This window comes from Stigmatopora argus, chromosome 13 (assembly GCF_051989625.1).
Source record: "Stigmatopora argus isolate UIUO_Sarg chromosome 13, RoL_Sarg_1.0, whole genome shotgun sequence".
NCBI classification, from domain to species: Eukaryota; Metazoa; Chordata; class Actinopteri; order Syngnathiformes; family Syngnathidae; genus Stigmatopora; species Stigmatopora argus.
Window position 1 is genome coordinate 1840180 of NC_135399.1, and position 22746 is coordinate 1862925.

Below are 22746 nucleotides of genomic sequence, written 5' to 3' on the forward strand. Positions count from 1 at the left end.
ATCCATGATAGTGGTACTTTAAAACATTATTTCGGCTTAGGATGTTAGATTGTCCTTGGTGTCGACACAAGATAATCAAAGGGTGGATACTATCTTTTCTGTTGAACACATACATAGATTCATTCACTCATTCATGTCTTCGGGTGAAAGGCAAGACTAAACTCTAGACTGGTCGCCAGTCAGTCGTAGGGCACACAGAGAGACAAACGACCATTCGCACTCCCCATCATACCGCCACCAGTGGGAATCGAGTCGGCCCCTGCCTACACCGAAGTCAGGCGAGTGAACCTCTACACCACGAGGCGGCTCACACATACATTCCAACTGGTAATTTTATGTATGATGTGCGTGGCTTGGGCTGTTTTTTGATTACGTCTTTTGTCCTCTACCTTGCAACTCTTTTGCAATATTTTGCTGTACTTGCTGGGGGAAAAAATAATTTCCATAGTATTTTCTTCCTGTTTTTATAAGGCTTAGTGTTGATTAAAACATACATTTCATTTTCAGTAAATACTTAAGGTTTTTGGTGCATTTGAAACTTTCACATTTATGGTCTCAAAATTGTCTTTTATCTGTTGTATTATGCATAAATAGAACAAGCAGCTGGAGTGTACCATCGAGAGTCACGGAGAGGGAGATACCAGCTGACTTACAAGGAGGCCAAAGCCGTGTGCAAGTACGAGGGAGGGAAGTTGGCCACATACGAGCAGCTGGAGGCTGCTCGGCAAATAGGTCTGGAAAACAATTCCAAGTGATATGGATTCTAACTAACTGATGTGGATTCTAACTAACTGATATGGATTCTAACTAACTGATATGGATTCTAACTAACATTCTGTTTATCCAAACACCACACTGGTATTTACAGCTAGCAAACAATGCATACAACATGATTTTTTGCTCTTAAATGACACCCAATTGTTAAGACATCCCTGATGAATTTTAAGTGTTTTAACACCATCTTGGGTGTGTGACATCATCACTCCTGTGCCCTTTCTCATGAATGTCGCAATCCAACACCCCTGCATCTTGTCACCTCTCAGCCACTAAAGCAGACTTTCCCCTTCAGCAATCTAAGTGTGAAGTCTTTCATTTATCAAGCCAGTTTTGGCTGAGGTTTGTAACAGGAACATTGACTTCACAAAAAAAATAACGCAATCAAACCAACCAAAAAATGTGCTTTAATTGTCATTTGGAGACTAAATTACTGCCAAAGTTTTTTTTGAGAGTGTGATTGGTCCAATAGAGGAAAGTTTGATCACACTATGATTTTTTTCTTTTTTAGGTTTCCACGTTTGTGCTGCAGGATGGTTTGATACAGGACGTGTCGGCTACCCAATTGTCAAAGCTGGTGCTAATTGTGGCTTTGGAAAGGTTGGCATCATCGACTACGGTTACAGGCTTAATAAAAGCGAGAGATGGGACGTATACTGCTACAATCCAAGCTGTGAGTACATTGCCAAAGTTCTTTGTGCAACCAATAGAGGGAAATAGAAGTGACCTGTAGTTGCACTTAACTTTCCAACTATGCGTGACTCCACTATTCTCAAAACATTGATTTCACTTTCCGTACCACTTATCCTCACAAGGGTCACGAGGGGTGCTAGAGCCTATCCCAGCCAACTATTGGCACCAGGGAGGGGACACCTTGAATTGGTGCCCAGCCAATGGCAGGACACAAGGTGTACAGCAATTAATTCACCAGCCTAAAATAATAAGTACATAATAAACCAGCCTACTCTGAGTGTTTTTGGGATGTACGAGGAAACCGGAGTAAACCAAGCCCACACAAGCCCAGGGAGAACATGCAAACGGCGCATACGAAGGTCTGAACCTGGGAATGAACCCTCGATCTAAGAACTGTGAGTGCTCCATAAAAAGTATATCAAGGTTCTAGCGTGGCCTAGCCACCCTCTGAACCAAAATCCACTATTGTTGAAAATTTCAGCCCCCTCCATGATTTCTACGTCATAGAACTTGCAATATAACGGTGTTCAAATACTTATTGAACTGACTGTATATCAGTTGTCCTATTTTTGAGGATATAGAGTATTTCTGCCCCTAACGATCTTCTCCTGATTTTTCATTCATTAATTTTTAAGACCGCTTCTCCTTGTCAGGGTCGTGGGTTGCTGGAGCGCATCCCAGATGACTTTGGGAGAAAGTTGGACTACAGGTGTCAGGTTCACCATTAGATATTCTCAATTTACACTCACAAATAAAAAGGAAAAGACCGTCTTCTGAAATTTTTGCTTGCAAGGGGAATGGCCGTTGAGAAAGCTTCCCATCTCTGTTCTGACCTTACCTGTCTTTTCTGTTGCTTTATTACATTCGGTGACCCTGAGTACATGGACGTCTCAACTCTAAAGGGAAGGGTGGATAACACAAGTGAGGCATCTACTCTGACCAAAACCCATCCACTTTAGTCAAAACAGATGAGGACGAATGCATCGGGGAGCCTCTTGGAGCGTCTGTGGTGGAGGGCAGATACAGTAGGTCCAGCGCGCAGGGCAAGTTCCCAATACTCAGAGGCATCCTGGCTGCTCTTTATTCAGACTAAACAAGGCCTTTGGGAGCAAAGCTTCTTTCATTGCAAGCAAGTATGTTAATAATAATGTGCAAATAACTAACGTTGAGCTAAGTGTTCTTGAATAGCAAAGCTGTTAGGTTCGCCGATAGGCATTCCCAAATGCATGTACAAATAAAGAGGAAAACACAGACTTCTGGAATTTTCACTTGCAAGGGGAACAGCCGTTGAGGCAACCTCCCAACTCCATTCTGATCTTACACATTTTCTGTTGTTTTATTACATTCGAGGACCCTGATTACAATGCACGTCTCAACTCTAAGGGGGCAGGGGGTGGAAACACTAGTGATACGTCAATGGTCAAGAGTCAAAACAGATGAAGGCCAGGAAGTCTTGTGGAGACTGTGATAGACGCAGGTGCAGTTCACAGATCAGATTCGTAGCACTGCAAGGCGTTCTGGATCCTCTTTCTTTAGACTAAACAAGGTTATCAGGAGCAAAGCATTTACTTTGTTGCAAGCAAACATAATAAAATGAAACTAATAATGATGAGCAAAGTAAGTTTAATAGTAAAGCAAAGCATTTCTTCATTGCAAGCAAATGTATAATAATAATATGAAATAAAATCCTGACAAAGGCCAAGCTTATACTTTGTTGCAAGCAAATGTATAATAAAATAAAACGCTAACAACACCTTGAACAGTGATAGTGTTCTTAATTTTGTTCTGAAAGATTTTGTGAGATAAGTGACAAAACATAGACAAGACATTATTGAAGCTTCAATGGTCAATTCTCTTTATTCGCAAGGGAAGAGACAATTTTCTTGTGATCTGACTCCATCTTAAAAGCTCTCTCTCCCTCAGCCCAAAGTGGGTGTTAATTTGAACATTAGTGTGTGGGTTTCAGTTACAAAGGAACATCCAATGCCGTTAGCTAATTCAATCAATTCGGTCCACCCTCTGGCTTGGAGGGTGGAGTTTTATGACACCACGCCCCCTGGACAACTGCCAGATTCAGGAACTATTTGTATATAAATCAAACACCAGTGAGTTTTAACTTAAACATCTGTTGGGACAGAGATCTCAGGATATGACACTTCTCTTTGAACTATAAGAACAGGATATTTGAACACAAGTCAGGAAAAGTTTTACAATGTTTGTTTCTCTGTGAACAGCTTTTACAACTGCCAGAACAAAAGAGCAATTGTTTATCATGCAAACTTCAGTGCAGTATACGATTTTATTTTATTTATTTAATAAGATTTTGTACAAAAAAAATCCAACACATCAACAAGGGCTGGCTCTAGAGGTGACTGTGTAGTTCTCTTCAAACGAGTGCATTCAGCCCAAAAAACCCTCTGTCCGCTTCACACAACTCAATACCAATTAACATACATGAACTCCCGTCTCTGAACCACTTCGCCAATCATCTTAAAGCCTGGCTGTTAGATGAACAAAATTGCGATTACAGCGCTGTCTAAAATTGTGCTACGTGTGTGTGTCTAGTATGTATCATGGTCTATCTTCAACCTACACAAGGGACTAAAGATAGAAATTAGGCCAGCCACTTCATTCAGTTCTTTCAGAACAATCCCAAACCGTTCCTGGGCCAACCAGGAGACATAGTCTCCCCAGCGGTTGGCCCCGTGTTATCCTCCTAGTGGGACGTACCCGCAACACCTTACCAGAGAGGTTTCCAGTGGCCATCCTAATCAGAGGCCCGAGCCACCTCACCTGACTCCTCTCAATCTGGAGGATCAGTGGCTCTATTCTGAGCCCCTCCCGGATGACTGAGTTTCTCACCATATCTCTCAAGGATAGTCCGGTCACCCTGCAGAGCAAACTAATTTCAGCCGCTTCTATCCGGGATCTTGTTCTTTCGGTCACGACCCACAGCTCGTGACCACAGATGAGGGTGGGAACATAGACCGACTGGTAAATAGAAAGCTTCGCCTTTCGGCTCAGCTCCTTCTTTACCACGACGGACCGATGCAGAGTCCATGTCACTGCAGATGCTGCACAGATTGGCCTGTTGATCGCCCACTCCATTCTTGCCTCACCCGTGAACAAGACCCCAACATCCTTAAACACCTCCACTTGGGGAAAGACCTCTTCTCTGACAGTGACTGTGGAGTAATAAAGATGGAGTAGGGATAGCCTCTTCCATTTGTCTATAATGAAGATTGTTCCAAATAGTAGGACCACGAGACTTGCAAAATGTATATGGCTGCAGTGGACAATGGTTCTTCTCATAACACACATGACAAAAAACATCTATCTAAAAAGCTTTTTGTGACGTTTGCTCTTTTAAAAAGGAAAAAAAAAACATGACGGCATAACTTTAGAAATTGGTCTGTCTACAAGTACGGCCTTGCAGTCCGTCGTAGTATTCATCTATCTGACAGAAATGCTTTGCATGCAAGGCTAAAGTGCGGAGGAATACATATTAGCTCAATGCTGGTCATCGCCAATTTCCCTTATCATTGTAAATCATCAATTTCAGCATAGTATGATATGATATTCATTCTGTGGACAACAATATTTGCCAATATCATAAAGTTTGACATAATATGATTTAATTGGATTGAAGGGCCTCCAGTCCATTTAATATTTGCACGTTTATAACAATAATTCACTTTTCGAAAACTTTTTTAAGATTTTGATATTTTGGACAGAGGTGTCCCAGCGGCTGAGTGGTTAGCACGTCAGCCTCACAGTTTTGGGGTCCTGGGTTCAAATCCAGGTCGGTCCATCCGTGTGGAGTTTCCATGTTCTCCCGGGGCTGCGTGGGTTTTCTCCAGGTACTTCGGTTTCCTCCCACATTCCAAAAACATGCATGGTCTGCTGATTGGACACTCTAAATTGACCCTAGGTACGAGTGTGCGCGTGAATGTTCTCCGTCTCCTTGTGCCCTGCGATCGGCTGGCCACCGATTCAGGGTGTCCCCCGCCTCTGGCCCGAAGTCAGCAGGGATAAGCTCCAGCACCCCCCATGACCTGACCCTAGTGAGGATAAAGCGGTTCAGAAAATGAACGATGAGCGATATTTTGGACAATGCTGTAGCTGAAAACGTTCAGAAAGTTCAATGAAAATAATTAATTTGAACAAAAGAGTCTTATACAGGGGTCAGAAATCTATGGATCGTCACCCAGACATGTCTCTTTTGATGGGTACATATGGCTCTCTGCTAACCTGTAAGCCAAAATGTGGAATCTGTTGTTGAGAGAGCCTCGAATTGGCCCATCACTGAGTTCGTGACACTACATTGAGTTCCGCTATATCGACTAATGGGAGCCTCGCATTTGCACATTAAAGTGGCGCCAACAAAAACTCTAGTGCCGCTACATTGACCAATGGGAGCCTTACGTTGGCACATCAGTGGTGCCGACACAAACTCTCGTGGTGCTGCAATGACCAATGGGAACCTCGTGTTGGCACATCTCTGTGTTAGCGACATTACCTCGAATGTGCTCCATTGACCAATTGGAATTTTGTATTGGCAAAATCACAATTTAAATGGCACTGACATTAAATCTACCAATGCTTTAGTAAAAAATCTTCTTTTCATTAGACTCCCTTGCGCGTTCCGCATACATTCATTGGATTGGATAACTTTATTCATCCCGTATTCGGGAAATTTCATTGTCACAGTAGCAAGAGGGTGAGAATGCAGATACAGGAAAAGCATAGTTACACAGTTACAAGTTAGACAATACAGTCGCAAAGGCCGCAAAACAACAAAGCAAAAAGCATTGAATAGCAACAGTGTAACAACGTTATTAAAAGAACTTAAATACTTATTGGACTGTTGAATTACAACAACAAAATACACACATTTATTTTTATTTTTAAATTCTGGTTATGGCTGTCAAGGAATTACATAAAAAAATATGAATGGTTTATGGGTCTCTTGGTCCAAAAGGTTGACAACCCCTGATCTAATAGATGACAATGTTAACTGATGATTTGAATTGTGCTTAGAAAAAAAGGATATATAAATCCAGATTGATGTGACTAAAAATCTTAAGACCAAGACTGGGGTCAACAAAATAACAATTACTCCAGTTGCCATTACAAGCGGAGTAAAATCATTAATGTTTCATGGACTAATTTCCAGCCAAAGAGTGCGGCGGCGTTCTGACTGATCAAGAGCGGATAATCCAGTCTCCTGGCTTTCCGAAAGAGTACCATGACGATCAGATCTGCTACTGGCACATCCGAGCACGTCTTGGCCAGAGAATCCTCCTCCACTTTATAGAGTTTGACGTAGAGGATGACATGGCATGCTTGGCAGACTACCTGGAAGTGTATGACAGTTATGACGATGTATCTGGTTTTGCTGGGAGGTAAGGATTCTTCTCAGTCATCTGACCACCTTTTAATTGAATCTCATCATCTTTAAATATGCTTTTCCCCCAGATTTTGTGGTGATTATTCACCTGAAGATATAATCAGCACAGGTGAGCCACATTTGTTTTTTTTTTCTAATGCAATCGAAATGAAATGAAAAAGAATCAGGAAAAATTGTGGTGGAAATTTGTGGTCCTGGGTTTGAATCTTTGTTCTAGCCTTTTTGTGGAGTTTACATTTGGCCGCTTTGCCCGGATAAAAAAACAAAAGAAAAACTGAAGGTCTTACATTTCAAATCAGAGCTTCAAGAGGCATTGTTACCTCTTTTGATATTGACACAGATATAGTATATGTCAAGAATCAACAACAAGTGGGACACAATCGTGGAGTGGAACAAAACCTATTGGATATTTTATAGTTTTTTAACAGATAAAAAACTGAAAAATGGGGCGTGCAACATTACTCGGCCCTTTTACTTTCAGTACAGCAAACTCACTCCAGAGATTCAGTGAAGATCTACGAATGATCCAATGTTGACTGATGATGATAAGTAGTATAGTGGTACCTCGAGATACGAGCTTAATTTGTTCCGGGACTGAGCTTGTATGTCGATTTACCCGCAACTCAAACGAACGTTTCGCATAGAAATGAACTAAAAACTAATTAATTCATTCCAACCCTCTGAAAAAACATCAAAAACAGGATATTGGATTGGAAAGACATTTTTATTTGTTCTAATTCGCCATCTATTAACAAAGTAACAAATAACTAGTACAGACGCTCCCCTACTTACGAACATTCGAGTTACGAACAACGGTACATACGAACATGTCTGCAAATTGCGTTTATGTCGAAAAATGTTCGTAAGTTCGATTTTGTATTGCGCGCCTTTTTCCGCGTAGTGCTTCTTTCCGCCGCTAATACCGACGCTTGGCGCTGTGGAGCTCAGCTCACCCAGCATCCACCTTCTTCTGCCCAGTTCGTTGCAATGCGGAAGTGCGTGAACGTATCTCCAGTGTGCAAAGAACCTTTTTCATTTTTATCATTAAATATCTCGTGCATCCATTATTCAATATGGTTGGTGAAAAGCGAAATGCTTCTATTGAGGGAGGTGCAAGGAAGAGGCAAGCCATTTCATTTGAAATGAGTGGCAATAATAACGAAGCTTGATGAAAGTGGTGAGCGTTGCATGGGAATACAACTTGGATCGTTCGACCGTCAGTACCATTTATAAACAAACATCGAGCAGCAGGACCCAAATATTGAACGTTGCACAAAGTTTGCAAATCAATTGAATGATGCCATACAGTGCTACCGCATCATTTATGATGAAAAAAAGAAAACTGCAATCGTCATTAGATAGCTTCTTTCGGCCAGTTTCTAGTAAATCTCTCTCTCTCTAATGTATGTATACAGTACTGTATGTGTTCTCTCCATGTTATTAAATGTTTTTTTTCAGTACAAACCAATGCGTGTTACTTATACAAGCCTTAAACATACAAATGCACTTATATTAACCTTCAATACACTTTATAGGCTTCAATATACTTATATAGGCCTTAAACATAGATTATAATACAAAATATAGCACTGAGCAACTTACAAACAAATTCAACTTATGAACAATCGCTCGGAACCTAACTCGTTCATAAGTAGGGGAGCGTCTGTAGTTTAATAGTACTAAAATTAGACAGGTTTCGCGGAGGGGAGAGAGAGAGGGACAGGGGGGGGGAGGACTTTTAGCACGGCAACACGCTCGTAACATAAATAAATTTAAATGAACTTGGATTACAATGCAGACACTCAAAAATAAGTTTAATCTAACTTTACACTAAACTTAATTTTAATTTTGTTTTAAATGTTTATACCTTTCTTCTCCCGGGTTGGCTCTATTTGCCCTGCCTCCACCCTGACTTTCAGATGCAACCTATCGAGGGTTGTTTGCTTTTGTCTTCCCTTCAAAATATTCCCAAAATGATGCCAACAAATATCCTCACAATAGGATGATGCAGGACCACTTGCCAACGAGAAGTAGTATATACACTCCTCTAGTATTAGCGATCGTATTCGCACTGACTAATTGGGGAAAAACACTGAAAAAATGCAACGCTCCGCCCAGTGCTCCTAGAGACATTACACGAGGGAGTTGCGACCGTACATTACACGAGGGAGTTGCGGGGAGAGAGACAGTGCCCATGATGTTCTTATGAGCAGCCTCTCGCGTCTGCTGTATGCTTGTGTATCAAAACTTGTCTCGTATCTCAAGATAAATATTTGCCCGAAATTTTACTCGTATCTGAAATTGCTCGTATGTCGAGGTATCACTGTATCAACCTGTGCGGAGTTTGCATGTTCTCTCCAGGCCTGCGTGGGTTTTCTCTGGTCTTTCTTTCTTTGAACTACAGTGGTACCTCAACATACGAGTGCCCCGATATACGAGCAATTTGAAATACGAGTAAAATTTTGAGCAAATATTTATCTTGAGATACGAGACAAATTTTGATATAGGAGCAGACAGCGGACGTGAGAGGCTGCCCATAAGAACATCATGGGCACTGTCTCTCTCCCCGCAACTCCCTCGTGTAATGTATCTGTGGTCGCAACTCCCTCATGTAATGTCTCTGCGAGCACTGGGCGGAGCGTTGCATTTTTTCAGTGTTTTTTCCTGTTAGTCAGTGCGAATGGCGCATATACTACTTCTCGTTGGCAAGTGGTCGTGCGCTATCCTATTGTGAGGACATTTGTCTGCATCATTTTGGGAATATTCTGAAGGGAATACAAAAGCAAACATTTAGGTTGCATGTGAAAGTCAGGGTGGAGGCGGGGCAAATAGAGCCAAGCCGGGAGAAGGTATCAAAATTTAAAACAGAATTAGAATTAAGTTTAGTGTAAGGTTAGATCAAATTTATTTTTTATTTTTGAGTGTCTGCATCACAATCCAAGTTCATTTAAATTTGTTTATGTTATGTTACGAGCGCGTTGCCGTGCAAAAGGTCCCCCCCACTCTCTCTATCCGTCTCTCTCTCCCCCTGCGAAATCTGTATAATTTTAGTACTATTAAACCCATTTTAGTCATATTAAACCACTAGTTTTTTGTTACTTTGTTAATAGATGGCAAATTAGAACAAATAAAAATGTCTTTCCAATCCAATATCCTGTTTTGGGTGTTTTTTTCAGAGGGTTGGAACGAATTAATTTGTTTTTAGTTCATTTCTATGGGAAACGTTTGTTTGAGTTACGAGAATATCGACATACGAGCTCAGTCCTGGAACACATTATGCTTGTATCTCGAGGTACCACTGTATAGGAACAGGATATTTAGGCCAGGAAAAAAAAAAAAAAAATATATATATATATATATATATAAAGGTTTACATACACTTGTGAAGAACATAATGTCATGGCTCTCTTGAGTTTCCAGTTATTTCGACAACTCTGATTTTTCTCTGATAGTGATTGGAACAGATACTTATTTGTCACAAAAAACATTCATGAAGTTTGGTTCTTTAATGACTTTATTATGGGTGAACAGAAAAAAGTGATCAAATCTGCTGGTTCAAAAATATACATACAGCAGTGCTTATATTTGGTAACATGTCCCTTGGCCATTGTTGTGGTTATTCTGGGATGTTATTATATGATGTATTAATTATTAATAAGTATATGAGCTTTATTTCAATTTGGGACCAAGCAAGCTCGAGGTCACTCTACATGGCAGCTGGCTTCGAGGACATTTAATTGTTTTCAGGACTAGTGACCGAACAGGTCACCATGTTCCGGGCCGAGGACTGTTGATCTGAGTTCGCAATGAAGATCTGTGAAGGACTCTTAAATTGCTTTGACTTGGATTCCGGCAGATGGCGATAATCGAATCAACTTCCAAAAATACGCGCATATTGTTTGAAAATACTGTCGCTCGGTTTGTCTTTTATGAAATTATTATGCTTACTTGTGCAAATTCTTACGCAGTTGTTTTGGTTTCCGATCCGCTCGGGTCACCTTGTATGCTTACTTGTGCAAATTCTTACGCAGGTGTTTTTGGTTTCCGACCTGATATGCAATTGTTGTGGCAGTTGTTTTTTAACCTTAATGGTGTTATTCGGTTAGCGTATGCAATTGTTTGAATCAGATTACCTTAAGTGTTTTGATTATGCGTGACTAAATGGACAGAGGAGGATGCCGTTTCTTCAGAATGTCACGGTGGCGAGGACGATTTTCACTAGCAAGTTTTAACGCTGGAATATGTCAACGATGTCTCTCTGTTTTTATTAAAGTACCGTAATTACTCGAATATAACGCGCACTCGAAAATAACACGCAGGTAATTTTGGGCCAAAAACATCTGGAAAAACGCAGTAATCGAATATAGTGCGCACTTAAAATTTCCCGCTGACGAAAATCAGAAATCTTACCTTTTTTTCTTCGTTTCACGATTGTTTTGTTCAAACAAATTTATTCATTAGAATCCTTCAAATGAAGAGTTCCTCTCTCTCTTTGTCTGTCCTCTCATCCGTCTCCTCATACATCTCTACGTTGAGAATCCTATCAACGTCCACGCTTCCTTCATCCACTTCCTCTTCCTCCCACAACACATCATCCGATTGGCTTTACGAGATGACGTAAAATCCGTGCGTCAAAGTGAGTTTGACAATGCTTTTTTCGATCGAAAATTTGTAATTTATTTTAGTTATTGATTATAACACTGAACTGAGAGAGGGTGAACTGAGACGAGTACGAGGCTAGAGGGGGGCAGTGGTGGTCTCGGCTTTACGAGATGACGTAAAATCCGTGCGTCGGCTTTACAAGATGACGTAAAATCCGTGCGTCGGCTTTACGAGATGACGTAAAATCCGTGCGTCAAAGTGAGTTTGACAATGCTTTTTTCGATCGAAAATTTGTAATTTATTTTAGTTATTGATTATAACACTGAACTGAGAGAGGGTGAACTGAGAGAGGGTGAACTGAGACGAGTACGAGGCTAGAGGGGGGCAGTGGTGGTCTCGGCTTTACGAGATGACGTAAAATCCGTGCGTCGGCTTTACAAGATGACGTAAAATCCGTGCGTCGGCTTTACGAGATGACGTAAAATCCGTGCGTCAAAGTGAGTTTGACAATGCTTTTTTCGATCGAAAATTTGTAATTTATTTTAGTTATTGATTATAACACGCACCCCCAACTATTGGAATTAATTATATAGCAAAAATCAGCGTGTTATATTCGAGTAATTACGGTATATCTATTAATAAACCTATCAGCCATTTTCACTTCAATTAGGCGCTTTTGGTAGTCATCCACAAGCTTCTGGCAAGCTTCTGGTTGAATCTTTGACCACTCCTCTTGGCAGAATTGGTTCAGTTCAGTTAAATTTGATGGCTTTCTGACATGGACTTGTTTCTTCAGCATTGTCCACAAGTTTAAGTCAGGACTTTGGGAAGGCCATTCGAAAACCTTAATTCTAGCCTGATTTAGCCATTCCATTACCACTTTTGATGTGTGTTTGGGGTCATTGTCCTGTTGGAACACCCAACTGCACCCAAGACCCAATCTTTGGGCTGATGACTTTAAGTTATCTTGAAGAATTTGAAGGTAATCCTCCTTCTTCATTATCCCATTTACTCTCTGTAAAGCAACAGTTCCATTGGCAGCAAAACAGCCCTATAGCATAATACCACCACCAGCGTGCTTGACGGTAGGCATGGTGTACTTGGGGTTAAAGGCCTCACCTTTTCTCCCCCAAACATATTCCTGGACATTGTGGCCAAACAGCTCGATTTTTGTTTCGTCTGACCACAGAACTTTCCTCCAGAAGGTCTTATCTTTGTCCATGTGATCAGCAGCAAACTTCAGTCGAGCCTTAAGGTGCCGCTTTTGGAGCAAGGGCTTCCTTCTTGCACGGCAGCCTCTCAGTCCATGGAGATGCAAAACACGCTTGACTTTGGACACTGACATCTGTATTCCAGCAGCTTCTAATTCTTGGCAGATTTGCTTTTTAGTGATTCTCGGTTGAATCTTCACCCTCCTGACCAATTTTCTCTCAGCAGCAGGTGATAGCTTGTGTTTTCTTCCTAATCGTGGCAGTGACAAAACAGTGCCATGCACTTTATACTTACATACTTATACTTACTTCGTTACATGGCCCTTAGCCTTTGTGCTTTTCTTTCTCCAATAAATTGAATTGAAAAACAATTGTTCGCACTGTTGCTCTTGGGACCTGCAGCTGCTTTGAGATGGCTCCAAGTGACTTTCCTGACTTGTTTAAGTCAAGGATTCGCTTTTTCAGATCCATGCTGAGCTCCTTTGACTTTCCCATTGTAGCGTTTGTGGGCATTTGCATCCAATGAGCCAAACTTCATGAATGTTTTTTGTGACAAAGAAGTATCTGTTCCAATCACTCTATCAGAGAAAAATCAGAGTTGTAGAAATAACTGGAAACTCAAGAGAGCCATGACATTATGTTCTTCACAAGTGTATGTAAACTTTTGACCACAACTGTATATATATATATTTTTTTGGAGGGCGGCCCGATGCCGCAAGTGGTTAGCGCGTCGGCCCTACAGCTCTGGGGTCCTGGGTTAAAATCCAGGACACGTCCACCTGTGTGGAGTTTGCATGTTCTCCTCGGGCCTGCGTGGGTTTCCTTCGGGTACTCCGGTTTCCTCCTACATTCCAAAAACATGCATGGTAGGCTGATTGAACACTCTCAATTGCCCCTAGGTATGGGTGTGAGTGTTTATGGTTGTCCGTCTCCTTGTGTCCTGCGATCGGCTGGCCACCGATTCAGGGTGTCCCCCGCCTTTGGCCCGGAGTCAGCTCCAGCACCCTCATGACCCTGATGAGGATAAAGTGGTTCAGAAAATGAGATGAGATGCCTAAATGGAATTCTCTTTCATGGGGACCCTGAAAAGTGAAAGAAAACATGAAGCAGGTTTTAAGCATGTCCAAAATCAAGGGTTTTTGTCTTTTCGTAGCTTGACGGTAGAAGCCACTTCATAAAGCAGATAAATACCGCATGAGCGCCTGCGTATTGCTGCAAAAACTAATCGTTTGTGGTCTGAAAGTTTTGCATATGTTAAAAGGGGTCAAAGGTCAAAAATGCGACCTCCGGGTCGATTTGAATCGATATTTTGAAGAACCATAGGGGAAATTCAAAAATCAGGCCCTGTCATGACATAAGTCACTTTTGAAGCTAACCATAGTCGAAAATTGCAGGTAAAATTTGGAAATGGCGTCCAATCCATACGAAACGGCTGTTTTTGGAAGTGTCCAAAATCGAGGGTTTTTCTAAATTTTTAGCAAGATGCGTATGACCTGGAAAATGATGCACGTGCACGTTTTGATCTGGAAGTTTCGCAAGTACCAAAAAAATGGCCCACAGTTGCACTTTTACGACCTCAAAAATGCAACACCTTGGTACAAATATCGATTTTCTGAAAAACTGGAGTCCAAATCCGAAAATCGGCCGCGGTGCGGCGCGCACTGACGCAGCGGCTCTAAGCTCTCCAGTTCGGTGTCGTTCGTTATCTTACAGTCGCCAGGATTTACTCACTATCCGAAGGATATGCGATACATCCGATTTCTTAACACACTCTCCGGGATCTCCGTGGCTAGCCAGCCCACCAAAAGCACGTCGAAGGCGGCGAAGGGACAGAAAACAGAAGCGTGGATGCCGGGCGGGCCTTGCTGCTAAGCTGAAACAACAACCACACCGAGCACCGCTTCCTAGTATCCTTTTGACCAACGCCCGATCCATCACCCACAAAATGGATGAGTTGGAACTTCGTATTGCTACCAACAGCTTTGTTAGAAACTGTAATATTATTATCATCACAGAAACGTGGCTACACCCGCATATCCCCGACGCTGCGGTATCGCTAGCTAGCCGAACGCTTTTTCGAAACGACCGTTCAAAAGCATTAACAGGCAAAAGCAAGGGAGGAGGACTGTGCATGTATATACATAATCTCTACCAAGAGAGCTAAATGTCATCATAGCAACGGCTATCTACATACCTCCGAATGCTAACGTTACCACGGCACTTAACCTCCTGCTAACGGCTGTAAACAAACAACAGCTTGACCACCCCGATGGCGTATTTATTGTCGCTGGTGATTTCAACAAGGCGTGTTTAAAGACTGTTTTACCTAAGTTTATTCAATACGTAAATTGTAATACTAGAGGAGACAAAACTCTTGACCATGTCTATTCTAACATCAAACATGCTTATAAAGCCACTTCCCTCCCTCACCTAGCTGGATCAGATCACCTCTGCCTATCTCTCACCCCCGCTTACACTCCACTCCTGAGGCAAACAACGCCACAAATAAAGATAATAAAAACTTGGCCCGACAACGCACTCTCTCAGCTGCAGGACTGTTTTTCCCGCACCAACTGGGAACTTTTTGTACACGACAACCTCCAGGACTACACGGACTCCGTACTTTCTTACATAAAAAACTGCATTGACAACGTCACTACAGATAAACGAATACGGGTTTTTCCTAACCAAAAACCCTGGATGACCAATGAGACACAGGCACTCATCAAATGCCGTAACTCCGCCTTTAGATCAGGGGACAAGATAAAATATAGCGCTGCCAGAGCTGAGCTGAAAAGAGGCATTAAAAAGGCCAAGGCAGCATATACCAAAAAAATTGAGGAGCACTTCACAGAAAATAACCCAAAGAAGATGTGGCAAGGAATACGACATATTACCAACTACAATAACAATAATATGTCTGTTAATGCAGATGCCTCACTAGCGGAGAAATTGAACCGTTTCTTTGCCCGCTTTGAGACTGACAAATCAGACCCAGTCTCAACACCCCCACCACCACCCGGCAGCAATACACTGACGTTCCGGGAACAGGAAGTGAGACTGGTAATGCGGTCTGTGAATACCAGGAAGGCTGCTGGCCCTGACGGAGTACCTGGGAAGGTGCTCAAAGCCTGTGCTGACCAGCTGGCTGGAGTCTTCACAAATATTTTCAATTGTTCCCTGCAACTATCCATCATTCCATCTTGTCTGAAATCTGCCACCATCATCCCTGTCCCCAAAAAGCCAACCATTGGCAGCATGAATGATTATAGGCCTGTTGCCCTCACGCCTGTGATCATGAAGTGCTTTGAAAAGTTGGTAGCCCGCCATATCAGGAATACAATCTCTCCCTCAATTGACCCTCACCAGTTTGCTTATAGAGCAAACAGGTCCACTGATGATGCTATTGCCATTGCTCTTCATACAGCACTGAGCCACCTGGAACACCCTGGGAACTACGTGAGGATGCTCTTCATTGACTATAGCTCAGCCTTCAATACCATAAAACCGGACATTCTGACTGACAAACTCTCCCACCTTGGACTATCCTCTTCAATCTGCTGCTGGATAAAGGACTTCTTGACCAACCGACCACAGACTGTTAGACTTGGTCCCCACCTCTCTTCCTCCATTACACTAAGCACTGGCTCCCCTCAAGGCTGTGTACTGAGTCCTCTTCTGTACTCCCTGTACGCCTACGACTGTACACCCACCCACCAGTCTAACACCATCATCAAATTCGCTGACGACACCACTGTGGTCGGAATCATCTCAGGAGGGGATGAGTCGGCTTACAGAGATGAGGTCAACAATTTGTCTTCGTGGTGCTCGGTGAACAATCTCACACTGAACACCACGAAAACTAAAGAAATCATCCTGGACTTTCGCAAACACGGCACAGATCTGGCCCCACTCCTCATAAATGGAGTATGTGTAGACAGGGTCCAGTCCTTTAAATTCCTGGGGGTCCACGTCACGGACAAGCTCTCATGGTCTACAAACACAACGGCAGTGGTGAAGAAGGCTCAGAAACGACTCCATTTCCTCAGGGTACTTAGGAAGAACAACTTGGGCACCAATCTTCTGAGAACCTTCTATAGAACCACTGTAGAGAGCATCCTGGCGTACGGCATCACAGTGTGGTATGCTGGAAGCACGGCGGCAGACAAAAAGGCCATGCAGAAAGTGATTAACACTGCCCAGAGGATTGTCGGCTGCTCTCTGCCCTCACTTGAAGACATTGCCAGCCCTCGTTACCTCAGCAGAGCCAAGAACATCATAGGGGACCCTTACCACCCTGGTCACAATCTGTTCCAGCTGCTGCCCTCTGGCAGACGCTATAGGTCCCACAAAGCACGGACAAATAGGCTTAAGGACAGTTTTTTCCCCACATCCATCAGAAATCTAAACTCGCGCTAACATAACACACATTCCCCTCTGCGGTATATGAACAGATGTTTGGTTGGTGATCTGCCTCCTACTAGCTGACTGAGGAAAGGTAAGTGGAAGACAGTGAGAGGTAAGCGAGAGGTAAGCGACCTGTATCCTCAACAGCGGAATGACAAATTACAAGTCCGTAACTTACACTTATTAGGTCTTTTGCCGATTAAACGTAGCTTATGGAGAAGCACCATCAATTTCGTCACACGCAGTTTCTGCGTGTGATGACAAGTAGGCTTTTGTGTTGTGATAATGACGACAGGGCCTATGTCCGATTATTATTATTAGAGGCGTAAATTTGCCAACTTTGGGTGAAAACGCATTCAAATCGGACTTACGGTCTTGTCTCCATTTTACTCAGACCTTAAGGATGCATACACACGTGCACGCACATTCTCAGATTTAGTAATGTGTATGTATGTATGTATCAGTGGCAGTCTGTCAGGGCCTTCAAGGCCTTCTCTGCTGGCCTAAGAAATATCTGAATCATATATTATATTTTGTCCATCAATACTTATTAAATAATTCCAAATTGTCTGTTAGCTTCCTTTCATTGCTTTTCCCCCTGGTTGCACTGCTTCCAGATGTGTGTTTTCATATTGAAGCATTTAACCAATCACATTTCAGCCATTATTTGTTGCCAGGGTCAGAAATCTGCCTCAAGGCCTTCACAATCAGTTCTGCAGGCTCTGCTGCATTAAACAAACGTCGATAAGACTGTTGCTTTAACCAATCAGAATTCGATTTGGTGACACCAAGGCCTTCTCGCAGGCGTAGGGATACGTCATCGCTTTCACCAACTATGATTGGCTAGTGATAGAGTAGGCGGGCCAAAGCCAGAGTTAGGGGGCCAGAGCTCGCAATCTCAACCCACGACGGAGGAAAACAAATGGATTTGGTTGCAGACTTGCTGACGAAGCCATTTTCCAGACGGACTTTTCCAGAAAAAATGGACATCATTAAGAAAGGGCGGTCAACTCCGAAGCTAGGAAGCCTGTTACAACCGGGAAAAGGGTTTGTCCGCCACTTTCAGTTCGCCAACTACGAGCGCTACCCCTGGCTCACGGGCTCCGAGGAACACTGCAAATTGTATTGCTGGGAGTGCTTGTTATTTGGCACCGATCGACATGGTGTTTGGAATAACACTGGATTTGCAAATTTGACTTGTTTAACTAAAGCAGCAACGATACACCCAAAGCACTGCCGGACACTTACAAGCAAAGGTGCTCTCCAAAACTTTTGGAGAAACCCGAGTGGAGTTACAATTCAGCGAGCAAGTGGGGAGGGAAATGGAGAGCCACAACGAAAAGGTAAATAAAAATCGGGAAATCTTAAAAAGTTTGATAGACTACGTCATTTTTTGGGGCAAGCAGGATCTTTTATTTCGGGACACAATGAAAGCGCTGCATCCCCAAACAGGAAATTATGTGGAACTTCTTTCTCTCATTTTTATGTGTCGCAGCTGTAGCTGCAGTCAAGGTTTTATTGCCATAATATATATATATATATATATATATATATATATATATATATATATATATATATATATATATATATATATATATATATATATATATATATATATATATATATATATATATATATAAAAATATATATATACATTGGTACCTCGAGATACGAGCTTAATCCGTTCCGGGACTGAGCTCGTATGACAAGATTCTCGTAACTCGAGCGGACGTTTCCCATTGAAATGAATGGGAAACATATTAATTCGTTCCAACTCTCTGAAAAAAACACCAAAAACAGGATATTGGATTGAAAAAAATGTTTTATTTCTTATAATTCGCCATATATTGACAAAGTAATAAATAACGAGTGGTTTAATAGAAATAAAGTGTTTAATCTAACTAAAATTGGGCGGATTTCGCCAAGGGGAGAGGGGCACAAAAGGGACGGGGGGCTTCGGTTTTTTTTTCTCCACACAACGCACTCGTAAACGGAACAAACACTCCACCCTCACGTTCGCTATCGATGGGCTGTTTGCTGTCGTACTATTCCCTTCAAAATATTCCGAAAATGATGCACACAAATGTCCTCACATCGGATAACGCACGACCACTTGCCAACGAGCAACAGTCTTTTATCAGCGCTGCTCATGGGAGCTTCGGGGGCGCTGGCTAGCGGCTCCTTTTAGCTTGTAGCATCTGTGTTCGCATCCCCTTGAACGGCGCCTATGATAGAGTTGCTACCGGGGATGCTGTTGCGAGCCAGTGCCCCTGATGTTCTTATGAGCAGCCAAGGAGAAGTAATATAATACTCCTCGTATTAGATAAAAATAACAGGAAATGCAGCAGCTGAGCTTACCCACGTATTGATTGTGGGTAACGTTTTATTCTGAGTGCCATTGCCTGTCGGCGTTGTGTGCACGAGTATACTTCATTACCCAGAAAGCCCTCTTTTCCCCGTGCATGCGCGTTGTGCGTTTCCTGGTCTGAATAACTCATCCGGTGCTCGTAAATATTGTTATACACGAAAGATATGCAAAAAAAAATGCCATGGCCACCTGGCTTGGTCGCATCATGAAATTTTGATCGCATCACGGGCGAATTATTCGATCGAAATTTCCCCCGTAAGACGAGCATTTTGTATGACGAGCGGTCGTATGACGAGGTACCACTGTATATATATATAAATAAATATATATATATATAGAAATATATATATATAGAAATATAGAAATATATATATATAGAAATATATATATATATATAGATATATATATATATATATATATATATATATAAATATATATATATATATATATATATATATATATATATATATATATAAATATATATATCTATATATATATATATATATATATATATATACATAATACATAGTGGGGCCAATAAGTATTTAGTCAACCACCAATTGTGCAAGTTCTCCTACTTGAAAAGTTTAAAGACGCCTGTGGAAGAATGTGGAAAAAAACAACTGAAAATCACATTGTTTGATTTTTAAAGAATTTATTTCCAAATTAAAGTGGAAAATAAGTATTTGGTGATCTACAACAAGCAAGATTTCTGGCTGTCAAAGATGCCTAACGTCTTCTAATGAGGTCTAACGAGGTCTCCACTCGTTACCTGTATTAATAGCATCTGTTTTAATAATAAATAATAATAATAAATCGGACATAGGCCCTGTCGTCATCATCAACAACAAAAAGCCTACTTGTCATCACACCCAGAAACTGCGTATGACGAAATTGGTGGTGCTTCTCCATAAGCTGCGTTTACTCGGCAAAAGACCTAAATAAGTAAGTGACTAAGTAAGTTAACTCATTATTGGTATAAAAGACACCTGTCCACAACCTCAGTCTCTCACACTCCAAACTCCACTATGGCTTAGACCAGGGGTGTCAAACCAATTCCGCCGAGGGCTGCAGTGGGTCCTGGTCTTTGTTCCAACCGATCCAGTGCCGACATTTTAACCAATCAGGTGTCTTCTAAAATAAGTAGCACCTGATTTTAATTAACTGATTACACTTGCAAAAGGTATCCTCTTGTTGAGTTGGAATGAAAACCTGCACCCACTGCGGCCCTTTGAGGACCGGTTTGACACCCCTGGCTTAGACCAAAGAGCTGTCAAAGGACACCAGAGACATTATTATAGACCTGCACCAAGCTGGGAAGACTCAATATGCAATAGGTAAAACGCTCGGTGTAAAGAATTCAACTGTGGTAGCAATTATTTGAAAATGGAAGGAAGACATACAAGACTACTGATAATGTCCCTCTGATCTGGGGCTCCATGCAAGAGCTCACCCCGTGGCGTCAAAATGATAACAAGAACGGGGAGCAAAAATCCCAGAACCACACGGGGGGACCTAGTGAATGACCTACAGAGAGCTAGGACCACAGTAACAAAGGCTACGATCAGTAACACAATGCGCCGCCAGTGACTCAAATCCTGCACTGCCAGACGTGTCCCCCTGCTGAAGCCAGTACACATCCAGGACTGTCTACGGGTGTGAGTGTGTATGGTTAAATAATCAATAAATAAATGCACAAAGATGGGGTAAAATCCACTTCCTAGCAGCATTTAATGATTAAATACAAATACTGGAGCTTTTCAGACATTACAACCGGGCCAGGGGGGTGATTTTCCCAGGAAAAGACAGCGATGAACGTCAATGGCGTACCGGCAAACATTGCCCGAAAATTGGGTAAAATCCAGCCGAAAACAGCATTTATTGATTAAATACAGATACTGGAGCTTTTTAGACATCAGAACCAGGCCCGGAGTATCATTTCCCCGGGAAAACGACAGCGATGAAGGTCGATGTGTCCATATACGTCCATACGCGAAATGGCAAAAATTGCACTAAAATGGGGTAAAATCCACTTCCTAGCAGCATTTAGTGATTAAATACAAATACTGGAGCTTTTCAGACATTACAACCGGGCCAGGGAGGTGATTTCCCCGGGAAAAGACAGCGATGGACGTCAATGGCGAAACGGCAAAAATTGCACTAAAATGGGGTAAAATCCACCTACTAGCAGCATTTAGTGATTAAATACAAACACTGGAGCTTTTCAGATATCAGAACTTGGCCCACAATTGAAATATTATTTAGGAATATAGCCATATTTTACTCACCAAAAATCATTTTTAACTGTACACAATATCCATCCTCCTTTCTTTCTTCCTTCTTTTATATCGCCATCGAAGCTAATGCTGAAAGTCGAGCCTGTCCTGTCGTATTTCTGGCATAGTCCCATACCTGTCAAGCTCTGCCGATAACTGCCCTTATAAATGATTATTGATTCCCCTTACAAACCCCCCCAAAACCTTACAAACACCGTACGACTCGTACGGTGTTTGTAAGGTTTTTTGGGGGTTTGTAAGGGGAATCAATAATCATTTATAAGGGCAGTTATCGGCAGAGATGAGAATGATTATTGATTCCCCTTACAAACCCCCCAAAAACCTTACAAACACCGTACGACTCGTACGGTGTTTGTAAGGTTTTTTGGGGGTTTGTAAGGGGAATCAATAATCATTTATAAGGGCAGTTATCGGCAGAGGTTGACAGGTATGTAGTCCGTCTTGAAAATGGCTTTAAATCAACAACAATATATTAGCTTGTGCAGCCCGCTCCAAATACAGTTTGGTAGCTCTGGCTAATGACTAGCCTCATAGTTGGTGAAAGCGATGATGTATCCCTATGCCTGCGAAAAGACAATGACGTATCCCTACGCCCGCGACAATAATTGTGGTGTTGCCAACTCGAAATCTGATTGGTTAAAGCAACAGTCTTATTGACGCTTGTTTAAAGCGGCAGAGCCCGCATAACTGATTGTGAAGGCCTTGAGGCAGATTTCTGACCCTGGCAACAAATAATGGCTGAAATGTGATTGGTTAAATGCTTCAATATGAAAACACACATCTAGAAGCAGTGCAACCAGGGGGAAAGGAAGCTAACAGACAATTTGGAATTATTTAATAAGTATTGATGGACAAAATATAATATATGATTCAGATATTTCTTAGGCCAGCAGAGAAGGCCTTGAAGGCCCTGACGGCCCGCCACTGCTAAATACTTATTTGCCCCACTGTATCTATCTATATAGCTTTCTATGCACCCTACAA

The 22746-nt window shown here is 42.0% G+C and overlaps 1 protein-coding gene across 3 annotated transcripts in view; it reads left to right on the forward strand.

The window, feature by feature from the left end:
• tnfaip6 (tumor necrosis factor, alpha-induced protein 6) overlaps positions 1–22746 on the forward strand; it is a 66308-nt gene that overhangs the window by 43121 nt on the left and 441 nt on the right. For all 3 annotated transcript variants that reach the window (XM_077616567.1, XM_077616566.1, XM_077616569.1), the window contains 4 exons: positions 595–732; positions 1286–1447; positions 6644–6872; positions 6946–6986. In XM_077616567.1, the coding sequence (XP_077472693.1) occupies positions 595–732; positions 1286–1447; positions 6644–6872; positions 6946–6986 (570 nt within the window). The remainder of the gene's footprint in view (positions 1–594; positions 733–1285; positions 1448–6643; positions 6873–6945; positions 6987–22746) is intronic.